General features: G+C 45.1%; 1 protein-coding gene across 1 annotated transcript in view; it reads left to right on the top strand.

The window, feature by feature from the left end:
- Positions 1 to 18,856, top strand: part of ABCA4 (ATP binding cassette subfamily A member 4) — a 127,987-nt gene that overhangs the window by 81,837 nt on the left and 27,294 nt on the right. Inside the window, exons 25-36 of the mRNA XM_057717913.1 lie at positions 107 to 312; positions 677 to 725; positions 4,171 to 4,430; positions 5,107 to 5,231; positions 5,714 to 5,812; positions 6,621 to 6,807; positions 11,413 to 11,507; positions 13,011 to 13,043; positions 14,140 to 14,245; positions 14,374 to 14,448; positions 14,702 to 14,871; positions 16,889 to 17,066. Coding sequence (XP_057573896.1) covers positions 107 to 312; positions 677 to 725; positions 4,171 to 4,430; positions 5,107 to 5,231; positions 5,714 to 5,812; positions 6,621 to 6,807; positions 11,413 to 11,507; positions 13,011 to 13,043; positions 14,140 to 14,245; positions 14,374 to 14,448; positions 14,702 to 14,871; positions 16,889 to 17,066 — 1,583 coding nt within the window. The remainder of the gene's footprint in view (positions 1 to 106; positions 313 to 676; positions 726 to 4,170; positions 4,431 to 5,106; positions 5,232 to 5,713; positions 5,813 to 6,620; positions 6,808 to 11,412; positions 11,508 to 13,010; positions 13,044 to 14,139; positions 14,246 to 14,373; positions 14,449 to 14,701; positions 14,872 to 16,888; positions 17,067 to 18,856) is intronic.

The following is an 18,856-nucleotide window of genomic DNA, read 5'->3' as shown; positions in this document are numbered from 1 at the left end:
CCCCTTCCTCAAACGGGAGGCAGAAGAAAGCAGGGGACCTGTGCAAGCTCACAGTCTTCCAGATTCTGGAAAATGGAGTTGATGCCAACCTTTTTTCTTGTCTTAGGGGATGTGACTGAGCTGATGGATATGGTTCACCACCATGTTCCAGAGGCAAAGCTGGTGGAATGCATTGGTCAAGAAGTTATCTTCCTTCTTCCAAATAAGAAATTCAAGCAGAGAGCATACGCCAGCCTTTTCAGAGAGCTGGAGGAGACCCTGGCTGACCTGGGGCTCAGCAGTTTTGGAATTTCTGACACTCCCCTGGAAGAGGTAAGGCAGAGATTCCAGGTGGTTTCTGTCAGGTACCAAGAGAGGCAGTTCTTTGTCAAAGTCTAACACAAACATCTAGAAGGGAAACTTTGTAAAGGCAAAAAGTCCTAATTCCTTACCCAAGGGTAGCAGCTATCTTCATTTTTGGCTGACTTCCTCTGTCCATATGTGCACATGTTTTACAGTATTGTGGTCACCACATGCATACACTTTTGTATTTACAGAAGACTATGTTCTTAGGGAAAGCACCATAATGTATTTTCTTCCTCTTTTGAAGCAGTACTCAACAGAATTGAGCTTGGGTTAGATTTTTGTGAGAGTGGGAATGCCTAAACCAAATTCTCTCTTTTTTTCTTCTTGACAGATTTTTCTGAAGGTCACGGAGGATTCTGATTCAGGACGGCTGTTTGCTGGTATGGTGCCCGAGTGTGTAGTTTGTTCCCTCACCACGCCCCCAAGCTCTGTCTGGAAAGCCTAAGGAAAAACTCATGAGACAACAAAGCAGGCAAACACTCCTCTGTCACATTTATCTGACCACTCCCCCCAAAAAAAGAGCAGGCATTTCGCATTCTTGATTCCTTTGAATGACAAAGGAAAGACAAGTGGAATTAGATGTGGGTGGGAAGACTCTAGACGAATCAGGATTCTTAAGGAGGTCAGACTGGGAGCTTCACCACCCCCAAGCTTCTCACCCTGCTTCCTGGTCTCCTGTTCCTGCCACATCACCAGCCTCACCTCCTCCTCTTGTCTCTACCAGGCCTCTGATCCACTCCTGCCCACATGAGTGACAGCTCGCAGAGTTCTTAGAGATAATGGTGACAGTAAATACAACCCAGATGCCAGCTAGGACCTCCTGGCCTCTTTGAGATGGAGATAAAATTATCCTGAGCCCTCATTTAGTGCACTGTGGAATTTTGAAACTGTGGGGACCATAAATGCTGTGGATTCTGGGAGTTTCTCTTCTATATGTGTGAGCCTGGACACCAACTGTCCCCTTCCGTGATTTCTACCAAATCCCAGAGCCACACAAAGCACTCATGAGTGCAGTGGATTTTACTGTGGAGGGTGGGGGATGGGGAGATGGACGTGCAGGAGGGCTCACCTGTCACAACACAGGCCACTTCTGATAGAATTACAGGCAGCCACCCACTCTGATAAAATCCTCTCCCTGGCTTCTGTCTTCCCATTCCATTTTCCTCCCTCCTGGTCATGGGTAAAGCTGCGAGGCAATTCTCCTTTGCTGCCTTGGGCACCTGCCATTGCTTACCTCTTTCAACCCCGTGTGACATATCACAGTATTTTCCTGTGCAAAGGCTGTTTCCTCTCTGGTAGTTTCTAGTGCTAGCTCTTATGTCATGGTTTTCACCTTGCTTTGTAAGTGATTCCACCTATGCCTAGAACTATGAATGGTCAAATATATCAGCCCAAACATGCGCCATGATCCAGGCAGGTTATGTGGCAGCCAGGAGAGGTGGCCCCCCGGGCAGAGTGGGGAGAAAAGGGCTGTGCTCTGGGGGAAGTGGAAGCAGCTCACCACAGGGCCCAGGTCTTCTTTCCAGCTTTGCAGACACAGGAATTAAATTCTCTCAGCTCACCCAAGGGCAAAAACTTACATTAACCAAGACCAGAATAAAAGATGCTCTTTTATATTAGAAGCTATGATGGATTCAAGAATCAGGGCCTTTACTCTGCACAGAATGCACCCTCTTAATAATTAGGTCCTCTTAGAAGAATAAATTACACATCAGAGGACTGGTCATTCTGGACACAGAATAGAACATTCCAAAGAGACAGTCAAGGGTAGAGGTTAAGAGTGTAGCCTCTAGAATGAAGCAGGCCAAACATCAAACCTGAACCCTATAATTTGCTAATTGAGTGACATTGGGTAGGTACTTAGCCTCTTTTTTTTGTTTATAACTCTTAAGATTCACTCCCTTAACTTTCATGTATAACATACAGCATAGTTAAATTTATCATGTTGCATATTACATGCCTAGTACTTATTCATACTTAAGTTTCTTTGTACCTCAGTTTCCTCATCTACAAAATGGGGATGATAATAGTAACCACTTTTAAGGTTATTGAGAGAATCAAATGAGTTAAAACATACCAAGTCTTAACACAGTATGCAATTTCTGATAATGATTCAGCAACACCCTAATCTCAACACTTACAAATATCTCTTAGCTCAAACTCAATTGGCCTCAGTTTATACTTTACAAAGAACTAAATATCCATTGTTTTATTTGATTGTTACTATAACATCGTGAGTCTGGTAGGGCAGGGATTGGCCTCATCTGGGGAAACTGAGCTCGTGTAAGTTGGGTGACTTGCCTTAAAGTCACACAGCCTTCTGAGTCTTATTCCCTGGTCTCAGCTCTCAAATCTAGGATCTTCCATTACACACTCCCACTATCTCCCATTTTTCAGGTGGCTACTTGCATTTGTTTTGAATAGGCTCTGTTTTAGAGGACGGCATTCTTCTGATCTTGTCTTCATCATCTGAAGGAGTCCGTGGCTGTCTATGGATTCGTACATTGCATGGTACCGAGGGTCTGGGCCATTTCTTAAGGGTAGCTCACTGCCAGTGGCCTCTAGAGGGCAGCGGAAAGCCAGGGACAAACAGTCCTGAAGCCTTCAGCTCTGGTCTGGACAGCAGACTCCAGTCTGGATTGAGGCATGGGGAGAGAGCAAAGCTCAGAGGATAGACATGAGGACAGGCAGCAGAAATCCTAGCAGCGGGAGGCCCAGCCACAGCAGATATCAAATCTGAGCCCAGATCAGGAGAAAGGAGGCAGAACTGGGACTCTGGTGCCAGGTAGTCAGTGAGCCTGTAGACATTCTCCACCCTCTGAGTAGCGTGCCTGGTGCACTGCAGGTGCCTGTGAACGTTAGCTAAAGTGTGACTCAGCTTATCCAGCTCCCTTTGCAGCTGCTCTTTTCCTGGGAGGCTCCAGGAGAAAGCAGCTGGGGGCCAACCAGCCATCCTTTAGGTCCTCTATGTCCAGCAACATATTATGCAAATAAATACTGATCAGTGATGATAAACTATAGCTTCCACATAACTGATGACTTGCAATGGTTTATAAAGCATATGCATATGTGTTAGCTCATTTAATCTTCATAACAACCCTTTTCTTGTTTTCATTTTACAGATGAGAAAACTCAGATTCAGACAGGTTGCGTCACTTAGCCAGATTTGCTCATCCAGTAAGAGTCAGGATTCAAACCCAGGTCTCCTGACTCCTAGTTCATTGGTCCTTCCACTACTTCTCAGTGACCTCTAAAAATTTAGAAAGAACCAAGTCAACTCTGACTTCTACTTTATGTACATAGGTTATACATGAATATATTTTGTTGTTAAATTCAAATAATACAAAAAAGACTAACCCTGCCCACTTCATCCCATGTCCTTATCCAGCTCTGCTGCTGAAGTGGTAGCTTCTTTTAACAATTGACAGGTATTCTCTCAGAGCTTTGCAGGTGTGTACACATTGTGAGGGTGTGTGTATACATAAAATATGTTTCTTTGCATATGATATATGTGCTCTTTAACATAAATATGATCTTATCACACATATTGTTCTGCAACTTTGTGTGTTTTGTTTTTTATTTTTTACTTACATGTCTTAGACCTCTCTGTCTTGTTCCCTTTAACTACTATAGAGAATTTTAAAGCAACTTCAGGCGATTCTATCTATAAATGATTTATATCAGAAAATAGAATTTTTAAAAATTTATTAACCTTCCTGGCCTGATATTTTGTTACTGACTTAAATGAAGGGAAAATTTACACAGTGAGAAAAAAATGACCTTGTGAGTGTTTTTCTAAACTATTAATTCCATCTCCCAAACCAGGTGGCATTCAACAGAAAAGAGAAGATGTCAGCCTCCGACATCCCTGTTTGGGTCCTGGTGAGAAGACCAGACAGACTCCACAGGGCTCTAACAGCCACCCCACGGAGCCTGCTGCTCACCTGGAGAGCCAGCCTTCCCCGGGGCGGGAGAGGCACAGCCGACTCAACACGGGAGCGCAGCTGGTCATCCAGCACGTGCAGGCGCTGCTGGTCAAGCGATTCCACCACACCGTCCGCAGCCGCAAGGACTTCCTGGCCCAGGTATGACTGCAGTCTTTGGCTGTGCTTGTTTGCCAGTGGCCACGCTTACCAGCCCTCTCCCAGCCTCCTCATCTTCTCCCAGGCTTTCTCCTGCACGTGGGGTCAGGTACAGAGATGAGTACCCTCCTTGGGTTCTGTCAGCTTTGTTTCCTCGTTGCCAACCTTTGTTTCTTCTTGGTAACACAAAGCTTCTTTGTAAGTATTCTACCTCGCTTAGCAGAGAAAATAGAACAATAGTGAATATGTTAATATTGGTTTTATTTTTACAGGGGAGGATAAAGTCATGTTTTCATTCATTTTTTGCAACAACCCTTCATATCAAGGTCATTGTCCACTTTTTCTTTTTATATTTTTTGTTGAGAAACAGAACTCTGGTTCGCCCCTGCCTGAGCACTGGCCTACTTCGGGGTTCAATGTTGGCCTGCTTCAACCACCTTTGAAAGGTTACCCGCACATTTTGTGTTCTCCTACACAAGCTGCCTTTGCACATCCTCGCATCACTTTCCCCAGAAGACAGACCCTCTCTATCAGGGACTAGTTATGAGGCTGCTGGATAAATGTTTAAGAGAGAGAGAGAAAGTGTGGTGTGTGTGTGTGTGTGTGTGTGTGTGTGTGTGTGTGTGTGTGTACCATACCACATACCACAGCCCAAGTCACCGTGTTTATCTTCCCACAGATTGTGCTCCCGGCCACCTTTGTGTTTTTGGCTCTGATGCTCTCCATCATCATCCCTCCTTTTGGCGAATATCCTGCTTTAACTCTTCACCCCTGGATGTATGGGCATCAGTACACCTTCTTCAGGTGCAAAGCCTCATCCCCAAAGGTCATCACTCACCTCCTTGGGTTGTGGGGCTCCTGGGTCACCTGCTACTTGGTGGGGCCCTGACCTTCCCACTCTCTGGGACAGTTACCGGCTTGATAGAGGTCCTCAGGCTGCCCTCAGATAGTAAGTTAATGTACCTGCAACCTGGGAAAGGTGACCCCCATGTGGACACCCAGGACTGCCAGGAGTAAGGAGAGGGAAAGCAAAGTTTGGGTGAGTGGGTTGAAGCTCCATCTTTTTGACGTGCAGACATGATATGGTATCAGACCACTGGGTGTGTTCAGGTAGCCTACCCCTTCCCAGGATACCTGTAGCCACCTCAAGACAGCATCCTGTGCCTTGTATACACACCTGACATGTAGTAGCCATTCAGTAGACATTTGTTGAGTTGCATGTTGGCTGCTTTGTCCCTCTGTCCCAGTCACATGTCCATCGAGTAAGCCCCTCTCACTCTGCCTAGCATGGACCAGCCAGACAGTGAGCAGCTCATGGTACTTGCAGACGTCCTCGTGAATAAGCCAGGCTTTGGCAACCGCTGCCTGAAGGAAGAGTGGCTTCCGTAAGTCCCTCACACCCCTGCCCTAAGACCAAGAGCTGCACTGGGAGAACCTGATGGTGGGGGCCCAGAATGGATGGGTTGGGAGAGGCCCCATCTCTATCCTGCTCTGTATTACACGAACACTTCCGTACCCCTGAGCAGCACTCACCCAGCCTCTCCTTCAACACCTGTGTACAGGAGTGTTTGCTACCCCTCAGGAAGGCCCTGCATCACTGGACAGTTCTGTATTTCTGTAGTTCTCAATATGAAAGTACCATCCCGAGATGACATATGCTACTCACAACTTATTTGAAAGGAATCTGAACGGAGAAAGGAGAGGTAGGGGACGTGCTGTTGTGTAATTGGACCTAGAATGGCATTAGTTACATATTTGACCAACTTTCAATTATTGCTGTAAGTGTAGAGAAGAGAGTTCTAGAGGGTAGTTGAAGTCCACCAAGAATTCAGTATAAAGTTAACTGCTTCTCTCATCCAGTCTTTTTCAGAGTATTTGATAAGGACAAAAATAGACTAATTTCAAATACTCTTATATTTGTTCTCTCAACAGCTAGAGCTGCCAGCAGATAAAAGGGAGACTAAGCCATTCACAAACTAGATAATTTTTCCCCAGCCCCACATCTAGTCAATCAATAAAATTCTAGTCTTGATTTTTTCTTGAGCAGAAACTAACCTCCAAGAGTGGAAGAAAATGCATGGGTCTGAGGAAGAGGAAAGGCTCAGAAGGAGAGGGTTGGGTGCTATTTCTCATTTTGAGGAATTTTTATCAACTTTGAAGCTGATCGTGCAATATGTTCTTGTCTTCCATGAGGGAGTTCCCCTGTGGCAATTCAACCCCCTGGAAGACTCCATCTGTGTCTCCGGACATCACCCACCTGCTCCAGAAGCAGAAATGGACAGCAGACCACCCCTCACCTTCCTGCAGATGCAGCACCAGAGAGAAGCTCACCATGCTCCCCGAGTGCCCTGAGGGCGCAGGGGGGCTCCCGCCCCTTCAGGTACCTCCACCCCTGGGAGTCACTAGAGCTCTGAGCCTGCCTGTGACCATGGCCCTTGTGCCTCCTGAGTTTCTAGCCAGCTAACATTTCAAACTGACAGCTGAGTAAAGAGCTAAATGAGGCTCTGGGTCCTCACCACCCGGAGGAAGTCACTGACCAAAAGCTTCATTTCCACCAAACACTCCCCATTCAATCTAGTAAGAAAATATCTTTAAGTATTGAGAAAACTGCACAGCAGGCATGCTCACTATAGAAAAATTAGAAAATATAGACGTCAGAACAAAAAACAAATCACCCTATCCCTTGGCAATAACCACCAGTAGCATTTAGTTTTTATCCATTCAAACAGGATTATATTCAAAATGCTGTCCTGAAACCTGCTATTTTCACTTAACAATATATAATAAACATATGGCCATGTCAATAAATACACATCTACATCATCGTTTTTAATGCCCACGTACTATCCTACTGTTTGGATTTACTTTAATCTCTTCTTATTGAACATGTGGGCTTTCCATTTTTCTCTGTTGTCAACAATGTTGTAGTGTCCATTCAAATGCACACTTATTAACACTCTTAATTAAGAAGCTTTCCATGTGCTGTGTAATTCACATGCACACACACACACACACACAGCGCTAGCAACCTATGTTTTGCAAGGACATCAGCAACCTTGGCTCTGAGCATCCTCCTCTCTCGGAAGTTCTGAATGCCATAATGTAGCACAGTGCGCCTCTCCAGGGGTTTCAGAGACAGTGATCGGGGCCAGAGAAGTCTCACCTTGCCTTGGGTGGATAATGGGCCTCCCAGCTGCCTTGCACAAAGCTGGGTCCTATGTGGTCCTGTCTCATGATTTGCCAATGAATGGATGACTCCCCATGGCAGGTGGGGCAGGCACCCGCATTGGCATCAGAGAGCCATGGTGGGTTACTCGGCCTCTCTGAGCCTTAATTTCCTCACTTTTAAATTGGGGATAACTGCATTTATTTCTTAGCATTATTATGAGAATTCTATGAGAAAAAGAAACTGTTCTTTAGAAATAGTTTCAACTCAAGTGATGACAACCTGAAACTAACAGTGGATGAAATGAGACACAGCTTGTTTCTCTCTCATGTAAACGTTTCTGTGGGTGGTTCACGGCATTCTGTTTTGTCGCTCCTTTTTGGTAAACAGGCCTCAGCCTCATTGGCCAAGATGGCAGAATCTACTTTTCAGGCAGCAGATGGAAGCAAGGATGAAGAAAAAGGGAGGACAAAGTGTGTGAACACACTATCTTTAAAAGGAGATTCCCAGAAGTTACCACAGAGGCACTTTCATGTGTGCATCATTGGCCAGAACTGAACATCAAGGGAGATTGGGGACTACAGTCTTTATTCTGAATGGCCTTGTACCCAACAAAAAAGTCTATTCCTGTGACAAATGGCAGAAGGGCAGAGCAATAACGGGGGACAGCTAAATTTTGCCACAGTATCAATCACAGTTGCTGGCTTGTAAATGACTTTGTGTTTATGAACATCCTACCTTTCTCTTTTTTTTATGCTAACACCATGTACTTTTCTATTTCTCAAGCAATGTATTTTCCCCCTTGAATCATAACTCAGCCACGACAGCATCACAGGGATCCCAAAAGAGTGACTCAGGGACTCGTCCCAGTTCTCGGTACCCCAGAGGAAGCTTTGCTTCTGGTGGGTTTGCTGAGGGCCCCTGTGGCTGCTTCTACTCAAATACATCCAGTGTCAGGACACCGGGGCCGTGACCCTGCGCAGTGAGGTCTTGGCTGGGACAGGGAGGAAAGGCCAAGCATAGCTGTGCAGGGAATCATTCCTCAGTGAATCCTAACCTTAAGGCTCCCTGCCTCACTTAGAAGTGTTTTTTCAGTGGTTGGTCCTTGGTCCTTTGGGGAAAAAAATGTAAAAGGTCACTATAGGCAAAGTCTGGTAAAAAGCAGTCCATTCCTGTGACTTTCTGTCTCTCCTGCCTTGCCGCACTCTCATTCACGCTCCTCTCAGGAGCCTCTGCATCAGGCATCTATCTGCACAGAAGCTGCTCTGTGTGTGTGTGAGTGTCTCTCTCTCGCTCTCTTTCACACATATACACACACACTCGTATTCATGCCCACTCACACACACTCCCCCATTCGCCTGGAATAAGACCGGAGGGGATGGGCTTGATTCAGAGATAGTAACTTGTCCTCATCTGGAAAATGGAGTGGTGGGTGTGGTCTTCTCTAGGTCCCTCCTGTTGTAACATTCTTTGAATGGTGTTGGGTTCTGAGGGGGAGGTGCTCTATCCCTGACTTCTGGAATACACAGAGATAAAGTTGTAGGTGTATCTCATTTGACAGAATTTTTGGAAAATATTTTGTCATAAATTCCCAGGCACCAGCCATTGTTCCAGCCTAGATTCCACCAGCGGAGCCTGGCAGTTCACCTGGGTGCCATTTTCAGCTTGAGAAGCAGGTGACGGAGTGAAAAGAGCATGGCTGTGGAGTCAGACAGATGTAGATTCAAATCCTAGGTCAGCCACCCACAAGTTCTAATCTGGTGCAAGTTATCTAACCTTTCTGAACCTCAGTTTCTCTGTCTGTAAATTAAGGCAACAATTCTTTCACAGGATATAAGGGTTAAGGGAGATAATGCAGAGTGTTTAATACGGTGCCTGGCACACAGTAGGCACTCTGTAGGTATTAGTTCTCCTCCTAGTATCAGAGAGGAACAAGGTGCAAAAAGCAAACTGAAGAAGGGAGTAAAATGGGAAAGGGGCGGGAAAGACAGAAACTATGAAAAATATTGAGTATGCTGTGCGATGATGGTTTAACACTGCTAGAAACTTCCTCGGCTGCCTCTGGGTGGCACCCTTGATACCCCAGGTTCAGATTGACCAGGAACTAAACACTGTGCATTCCCAAATTTAAAGTGATATTGCCACCTGGTGGCCAAATTCATATACTTTTGAATTCTCTAAAATCTTTTGATTAACTCTGAGTTCTAGATGTATTTTTTTTAAATTTAATTTATTAATTTATTATTTTTTGGGGGGGTACACCAAGTTCAATCATCTGTTTTTGGGGGGGATTTTTTGTTTTTTGTTTTAATTTTATTTATTTATTTATTATTTTTTTAGGGGGGTACACCAAGTTCAATCATGTTTTTATACACATACCCCCGTATTCCCTCCCTCCCTTGACTCCCTCCCCACCCTCCCTCGAGTCCCCCCCACCCTCCCCGTCCCAGTCCTCTAAGGCATCTTCCATCCTCGAGTTGAACTCCCTTTGTTATACAACAACTCATATACTTTGGAATTCTCTAACACCTTTTGATTAACTCTGAATTCTAAATGTACTTTGACACTGATTTGTAAATTGTAATGCACTGTTCGACTTACTTCACTCATGTCACAATTTATCCTGTCAGCTGTATTCCAGGTACTGTTCTGGGTGCTGGGGACACAACAGCTAACAAGTCAGAAAAAGTCCTGACTCTCACAGAATTTGTATCCTACAGGGGGATAACAGACAAAAACAAGTAATCAGATTAATTGGAAAGGAAATTTCAGATAGAGATGAAAAGGTGAAGACAATACTACCGTATGTGACAAGAAATAGAAAATACTTCTCTGAGGAATGAACTTTAGGCTGAGATGTGAGTGATGACAAGTCAGCCATGAGAGGGTGTCCAGCGAGAACATTCCAGGCAGAGGGAGCTGCCGCTGAGTGCGAAACTACTGTGAGAAGGAGAGGTGTGCATTTGAGAAACAGGGAGGATAATCGGGGAGGGGTAGCAGCAGGTGAGCGCAACCTTGGATCTGGTCCTAGGGTTTATTGGAGTGTGGTAAGCAAGGCAAATGGGATGTTCTGACTGATATTTTTAAGCTCTGTCTGGCTACTGAATGCAGAATGGATTGTGGAGGGTCAGGGTGGAACCAGAGACCAGACTGGAAGTGTCTGTAGAGGTCTAGGTGATGCCTGGGGGAAGGCTTGGTCTAAGCCGATGGTAGTAGAACTGGAGAGACGGATTGGAGGTTTATTTTGAAGTGAGAACTATCCTGTGTCATCAATGGAATAAAGAAAAGAGAGGGCTCGGACTTCCTAGGTGGTGCAGTGGTAAAGAATCCGCCTGCCAATGCAGGGGACGTGGGTTCGAGCCCCGCCCTGGGAAGATTCCACATGCCACGGAGCAACTAAGCCCATGTACCACAACTATTGCGCCTGTGCTCTAGAGCCCGTGAGCCACAACTACTGAGCCCATGTGCCACAACTATTGAAGCCCACACGCCTAGGGCCCGTGCTCCACAACAAGAGAAGCCACTACAATGAGGAGCCTGTGCACCCCAATGAAGAGTAGCCCCCGCTCTCAGCAACGAGAGAAAGCCCGTGCGCAGCAACAAAGACCCAACACAGCCAATAAATAAATAAAATAAATAAATAAATTTAAAATAAAAAGAAAGTTAAAGAGAGGGCTCTAAGGTGACTCCCACATCACTGCTCTGGGAACTAGGGAGACATCAGTCCTCTAGTTTTCTCCTAGTAGCTGAGTCTATAAGTAAGAGCAAGCAGTTTCACCTCAGATTCCAGTGATTAATGCAGATATCTCATTGCTTCAGAGAACACAGCGCAGCACTGAAATTCTTCAAGACCTTACAGACAGGAACATCTCTGACTTCTTGGTAAAAACGTATCCTGCTCTTATACTAAGCAGGTAAGAAGAGACCTTTTTTATGCTTTTCATCATGGCTTCCTGTGGGAAATATTAGCTAGAGACAGAAGATAATTTCCTCTCATGATTTATCAACAATCAGGGCAGTGGAATTTTTTCTTTTTCCTAATTTGAGAGCCTCATCCAAAAAAAAAAAAAAAAAAAAAAACAGGGGAGGCATATACAAGTTAAATGCAACTTATGATTAATTTTGCTTTGTTTTTTATTTTGTTTAGGCCAAGCAGTCAAAGTTTAACCCATGCACTATTACAAGTAAAAGAAGAAAGGATAGAATTTGTCCAAATTACAGCCTGATATTTTAATTAGTTAAAAAACAGAGGTGAAGTTTGGAGGGAGGAAGGATAGTACAGGGAAAAGGTAGAGGACGAAGAGAGAATCAAGAGGGAAAAGTAAGAAGCAAAAGGAGAAAGGAAAAAATTAGACCAGGATAGGAGAGAGGCAAGTGGGATAGAGTCTGCATGAGCCCACAGGTTGTCCAGGTAAACTGCACCTGTCACACTCTAACTGTGAACTGTCATCTGTATCACTACCTTTTCAAAGGCAGCTCTGAAGCTGTTCTCATCAAGCCCCACCCAGGTGGACCAGCTTTAGCAGTCCCATCAGAGCAAGCAGCATGACAAGAGCATGCTGCGGAGGAGAGAGATTATAGGGGGCCCTGCTCTGGGCCCCATGTTCTCTGGGACTTTAAAATAAAACATCCTGTCTAATTTTAGTAGTATTTACAGTTGCTTCCCCTCCAGTCCCTGAACAAGGAATAAATGGCCTCAGTTAACTACAACACACTGCAGATGGTGAAAGCAGCTGCTGAGAAGGCAGTGCCAAGCCAGCAGTTAGCAAAATGAAGAACAGCATCCAAGCACCAAAATAAAAGCAGGGTGCATAGACTTTATTCAATAATGCAGTAAACAACAACCAGCCTGCACTTTGTTCTCAGAAGCAAATTTGCAAAATGGAACTTTGGATTTTGTGTTTGATGACGATGATTGTTCGTGGGGCGGAACTGTGAGGACTAGAGTTGGTGTCTGCGTGTTTCCTATCTTGTAATTTTGCCCCGACTGACCGGAAGTCAGTCTCTCAACTTGGGCTGGAGTAAATCAGAACTTCCTCCAAGCGTGTAGGTGATTATGAGAGTCTCGTTCTTACAGAGTGGACGCAGGGAGGGCTGTAGCCTTCACTCCACACTGGCATGGTCGTTGCCATATTTTCTGAGTACAGATCATCTGACAAATGATCTTAAAACAGGGCCACACAGAAAACCCAGCAGGCAGAATGGGACCCGGAGAGCCAGGGCTGGAAAACATCAGTCCCTTCTCCACATATTCATTTAGGCTCAGCCCCTCACCGGGGAGGTGTTCGCATTGTTTGGATATCAGGAGATGCAAAAATGCCCCTGAAGACTGGGACACCCCAGTGAGTGTTTGGAGTAGAAAGTTAACACTACTACGTACTTGTTGTGTTCATTGTATGATTTGTTTTGGCTTTCAGTTTGAAGAGCAAGTACTGGGTCAATGAACAGAGGTAAGAAACTATTTTTGTAAGAAATTAAAATCTCAGAGTGATCTATTTAAATTCATTGCACATATAAAAGCCACACCTCAAAATCATGTGGATGAGCTGTTCTGTATGTGCTCAGGAACTCATAAGACATGTCTTGAAGGATATGTGGCTACAGGCACCCTGGGCCCAGAAGATGCTCGGCAGTCAATCTCCTTGGAGGATATAAATGAGAGGTGATATTCCCTGAAGAGGAATTCCAGAGCACTCTCCCTCCTGGAAGTTTCTAAAACCTCCGAGCAAATAGCAGTTTAGAACCAGAGCACATGTAACCTAAACCCTGGCATCCCTTGGCCCATTCCTTTTAAACCTCAAAGGGTCTGGCCCAGCTCCAGAGCCGCCCCGATCCTGAGGCATCCTGGCGGCTCACGTGGTTTCCGAGGTTTGAGAATCCTCCAGGGGTAGTCTAGGAGTGAGCTGGCCTCCCAGGCTCCCTCAGGAACCGGGCCTCTAGAATGAATGCAGAGCTGATGTTGACTTGATTTCCTGGGCAGATTCTAGACCATAAAAGTGAAATTCAGCTTTTAGAATTGTTCCCTAGAGGAAAGTGAGGGGCCTCAGCTGAAGCAGAAAGCGCGGGGGTCGGGGGGGGGGGCAGAGTCCAGCACATCAGGAGTACATGTAAAGCACAGACGTGGCACAGAAAGGGAACCACTGGTAGGGGTGGGAGAAAGTCAGGGAAGACCTCAAAGAGAAGATGACATAGGACAGGTGAGTTGGAAAGGCACCTGGGGAAACTAGCATCCCTGTGAAGGCAGAGAGACACGGAGGCAACCCGGACCACTGGGAGCTCCAGAAGTGATTAGGTGGCTGGAACAGGCCATTCAAGGGAAGGCTTGAGGAGGGGTGAAGTTGGAGGGGTGGGCAGACACCAAGCTCAGAAGGGGTCAGGACTGCACCCTAGAGGCAATGAGGAAGCTGTTAAAAGTTGGTTTGTAAAATGGAGCCATGTTTCTTGCTAGTCCAGGCAATTCCTGCAAAAAATACACCTTTTCCTATCCATGAGGCACACACACATGGTTCATGGTACAAATCTGAGGACTTCTTGCTCCCTTGTTAGGTACGGAGGAATTTCCATCGGAGGAAAGCTTCCAGCTCCCCCCATCACTGGAGAAGCACTTGTTGGATTTTTAAGTGACCTTGGCCAGTTAATGAATGTAAGCGGGGTAAGTGAACAGACTGGAGACTTTGCAGGACTTTCAACTAACCAGTTATCATGAAATAGAAATGATCACGAGTGCTAAGGGGAGGGGGAAAAAAAAAACCCTCTTGGTTGTTTATTATGGTTTTCCAGGGCCCTATCACCAGAGAAGCCTCTGAAGAAATGTCTGCTTTCCTTAAACATCTAGAAACTGAAGACAACATTAAGGTATTGGCACTGCACAATCTGCCCTAGATCTAAACACTCACGTGAGCTGGTTGTTTTATTTTTGTTTTCCCAACTTAATTAAATTCCATCCCTCCTCCTGCTGAAATCTGGCATGGAATGTCTCCGAGCTGCCAAAACCTTCCTCCTTCTCACATTCTTTTTCCTGAAGCTCATTTTTTCTTTAAACAGCTGCTGTTAGTGCAGTCTCCTACGTAGTAGCAGAGCCTAACAAAGCCACATCTCTGCCTCCTAGGTGTGGTTTAACAACAAAGGCTGGCATGCCCTGGTCAGCTTTCTCAACGTGGCCCACAACGCCATCCTACGGGCCAGCCTGCACGAGGACAGGAACCCTGAGGAATATGGCATCACCGTCATAAGCCAGCCCCTGAACCTGACCAAGGAGCAGCTCTCTGAGATTACAGTGTAAGTCGCTGCGGCACCAGCCTCACAGCTTTCTAGTCACCTTCTCCACTCTGAACACTGCAAGAGGATTTTCACTAACAGGAGCTGCCGGGCTAGATGGCAAGCTTGTTCAATCAGGCACACATGAACGTAAGACTTTGTGCGCCAAACTGCTTGGCCATTCTTTCTCCTCATATTTATTTGGAAAGTAAGCATATGTTTGGTTCCATTCCCTTTTGGCTCTTGATAACACATTGCTCCTGGAGCTCACACAGATACTCTCCTTTCCAGTATGCAAAATGATTGCCGGGAACTGGGAAGTTCAGTAAATCTTTCATTGCCCCAGCAGTAATTATCTTAGATTCCAGTAATTTTCCCCAGACAGTCAGGCTTTGGATACGTCGACAGATCCTTACCTTCCTAAAGCCTATGCTCAGCTTCAAGCAGTAAAAAAAATCACTCTTTTGCAATTTGTGGCACGTTTGCCTTATTCAAGGCCTATATTTGGTGAGAATGCCTTTGTTAGTGCAAACTCCTTCTGCAAGGCTGTGAGGGGGCCCAGTATACTCCAAGTGCCCTAAACATGCCCAGAGTCATAGCTAAATTTGGGTCCTGGGCCCTTGGGACCTTTCTCGGGACACCTCTGAGGCCCTAGACTGAGGAAAGATAGTCTATGTTCATTCCCACTTAGCTCAAGTTTCTATACCTCCTGCCAAGCCTTTTGAGTATGAAATATGAGATAGGAGTCTTTTATGATTATAAAAATAGTATATAAAATAGTCTATGTTCATCAAATAAAGTTTATAGAATAGAATTTCAAGAACTTAGTATTTATAACCTAGCAGTTTTTAGGGTGTTGCGCTAAACATTTTTGGGTGTTTCCTTCCAGTCATTTGTTCTTTTTTTTTTTTTTTTCCATATTTATTTATTTATTTATTTATTTATGGCTGCGTTGAGTTTTTGTTGCTGCATGTGGGCTTTCTCTAGTTGTGGCGAGCGGGGGCTACTCTTCATTGCAGTACACGGGCTTCTCGTTATGGTGGCTTCTCTTGTTGCTCTAGGCACACCGGCTTCACTAGTCGTGGTACTTGGGCTCAGTAGTTGTGGCTCACAGGCTCTAGAGCACAGGCTCAACAGTTGTGGCGCACAGACTAAGCTGCTCTGTGGCATGTGGGATCTTCCCAGACCAGGGCTTGAACCCGTGTCCCCTGCATTGGTAGGCGGATTCTTAGCCACTGCGCCACCAAGGAAGTCCGCAATCATTTGTTCTAATCTTACTATGTGTGTGGATCAAGCTATTTGTAATTTTAACAGGGCAGCAACTAGCACATATGGTCCTTTGTGGAAATTAGTAAAAGGTGCTCCTTTCTCAAGGTGGGCACTGGCTCACACAAGAGTTCATGGCTTGTATGTGAAGTTTGGGTTGAATTTCAGCCCATACTTTCCCCCTTAGCCAGATGCTTTCTATCTGATCCAGGAAAGAGTGAATAGAGCCAAGATCCTGTATAACCAGCCCGTTCCCTTTTCACTTAAATTTATGTTATAATGTAACATTTCCCTATGTTATGATATTTCTTGAAAACATGATTTAGCAAGATAATTTATTTCTTTTAAAAATTTATTTCTTTTCACAGACCATATAACTGTCTACATAAAAATTCAAGAGTATCTATAGACAAATTATTAGAACTAATAAGGGCATCATAATGCATGAGATTAATATAAAAATCCATTTCTATACACAGACAACAAATAATTAGAAAATGTAATAAAAAGAAAATGTATCTAGACTTTTATATTAACAGGGGACAGTATTTGATATTACCCTTAATATTCAGCATTAACCTAGAACAGGAAATACACAAATATTCATTTAACCATGACCCAGTTTGATTTAGACAGCTGAGTGAGAGGACAAGCTTCAGGCTGGGAAGGCTGTTCTCTGGGGTTGGTGAGGCCTTCCCAGAGCCTGACTTTGTTCTTCTCCTGCTTCTGCTCCTCCTTCACCTCTCTCCCTGTGTCTCCTGTCCTTCTGCAGGCTGACCACTTCGGTGGATGCTGTGGTGGCCATCTGTGTGATTTTTGCCATGTCTTTCGTCCCTGCCAGCTTTGTCCTTTACTTGATCCAGGAGAGGGTGAACAAAGCCAAGCACCTCCAGTTTGTCAGTGGAGTGAGCCCCACCACCTACTGGCTGACCAACTTCCTCTGGGACATCGTACGTATCGGGTCATAGCACCTCCCTCGCGCCCCGCCAGGGGGCCCAAGGTGGGCAGGCATTTGTGTATGCTCTGACTGAAGTGGCATGGCAACGTAGGGCTCTCCCACAGCCAGGCTGCTGGAAGGTGCTGTGCCCAGGGCCCAAGCTGGGGAAGGACGTGAGGCGCAGCTTAGCAACTGCTGAGTGGAGACTCTGCATGCCCTGCACAAGGGGCTTTCTGACCCACCAAATAATCACTGATCTGCAGGCCCGAGGCTGGCCTTCCTGGGAATAATCGGGAGCTGAAGAGGTAATATCAAGAGGTCCTTCACCCTACCTCCTCTTCTTAAATCCCACCCCACCCTCAAAGGGATAAAATGGAAACTCCTCTGTGGTAGAGTTGCCAGATAAATAAGGGGCACCCAGTTAAATTTAAATTTCAGATAAAAAGATGAACAACTTTTAGTATAAGTATATCCTAACCACCCCCACCCCATCGCCAAATATTGCATTCTTACACTAAAAACTTTATTGGTTGTTTATCTGAAATTCAAATTCAACTGGGCATCCTCTGTTTTCACTTGTTAAATCTGGAGACCCTATCCAGTGGCCTTATTTTGCCTTCCCAACCAGATCTTTACTGTATTGGATTAGCTACCCCTTTGGAGAACATGAAGAAAAAATTATTTATCACATCAACAGAAGATGACCCCCTCTCTCACAATCAGGATTGATGGAGAAGCGAGGGGTTGGGATGGGTTACTTTATGACAGGCCACAGGGTCAAAATGACTTGACAGCAAAGGCCTGGTTGTAATGTGGGAGTTGTTATGACACCGACTCCAGTCTATTCCAGGTGTCTTGGGTAACAAGATGTGTCGTTTTATCTCAACATTCTAAGACTAACATGAGTCTCCACTTCATGTGATGATAAGATACAACACGATGGAGACCAACACAAACAACCTTCTCCATATCATTTTAATAATGATGACAAATACCTTACTCAACTTGCTAAGCAGCCATCACTTAACAATATAAAACCAGAAATCATAGTAGCAGCGAATTTTCCTCCCTCTTCTGTCTACATGAGGAAACACTTATGAGCACATGGGGAGGAGGTCAGAGCCAATAAACCTCACTTTGGAAGAGAACATCACTTACAGTCACCCACGTTGGCCCTGTGCTTAAAACGTGAGAGGAGCTAGGCTCACCTGCACTGCAAAGCTGTGGACGTGCTGGGGTTTTGCATTCTACTTTTTTTTAAAGACAAGGAATAGAATTTACACTTGGGGCTGACCCATGCATGTGCCTGGCTACAGACAGAGATCTCTGAGCCCAAGGAGAAATTTGTGGACAGAAGGACAGAGTGGCTGTCTGAATGGGGGATAATACTAGCAAAGTAAACACTTGACAGTCTAATGAAGGGTTTGGAGACAGTGACTACAATGCCAGCAGGCTTCCTGATGCTCTAGAATTGTAAGGCTGGTCTGGAATCTGAACTCAAGTAGCTATAGTGTTGGAGCTTAGCACCCTCCTTAGCCCGTGGCCAAAAGATAACATTGGCCTGGGGGTCATTGTTGAATAAATGAAGAAATGCTTATTGTTTATATCATTCACTCAGCACATATATGATGTTGTAAGTTCTTATTTTTTATATATCATCTGTTCTTCTTTTAAATTTTGAAACAGCCACAAACTTACAGAAAAATTGTAAACACAGTTCAAAACTATTTTTCTGAGCCATTTGAGAGTAACTTCCAAACAAGATGCCCCTTCGTACACACATACACACGTACACACACACAC

This window comes from Hippopotamus amphibius, chromosome 1, assembly GCF_030028045.1.
Source record: "Hippopotamus amphibius kiboko isolate mHipAmp2 chromosome 1, mHipAmp2.hap2, whole genome shotgun sequence".
Lineage (NCBI taxonomy): Eukaryota > Metazoa > Chordata > Mammalia > Artiodactyla > Hippopotamidae > Hippopotamus > Hippopotamus amphibius.
The sequence above is the reverse complement of the archived record's forward strand: the minus strand, read 5'-3'. Positions and strand labels throughout refer to the sequence as shown.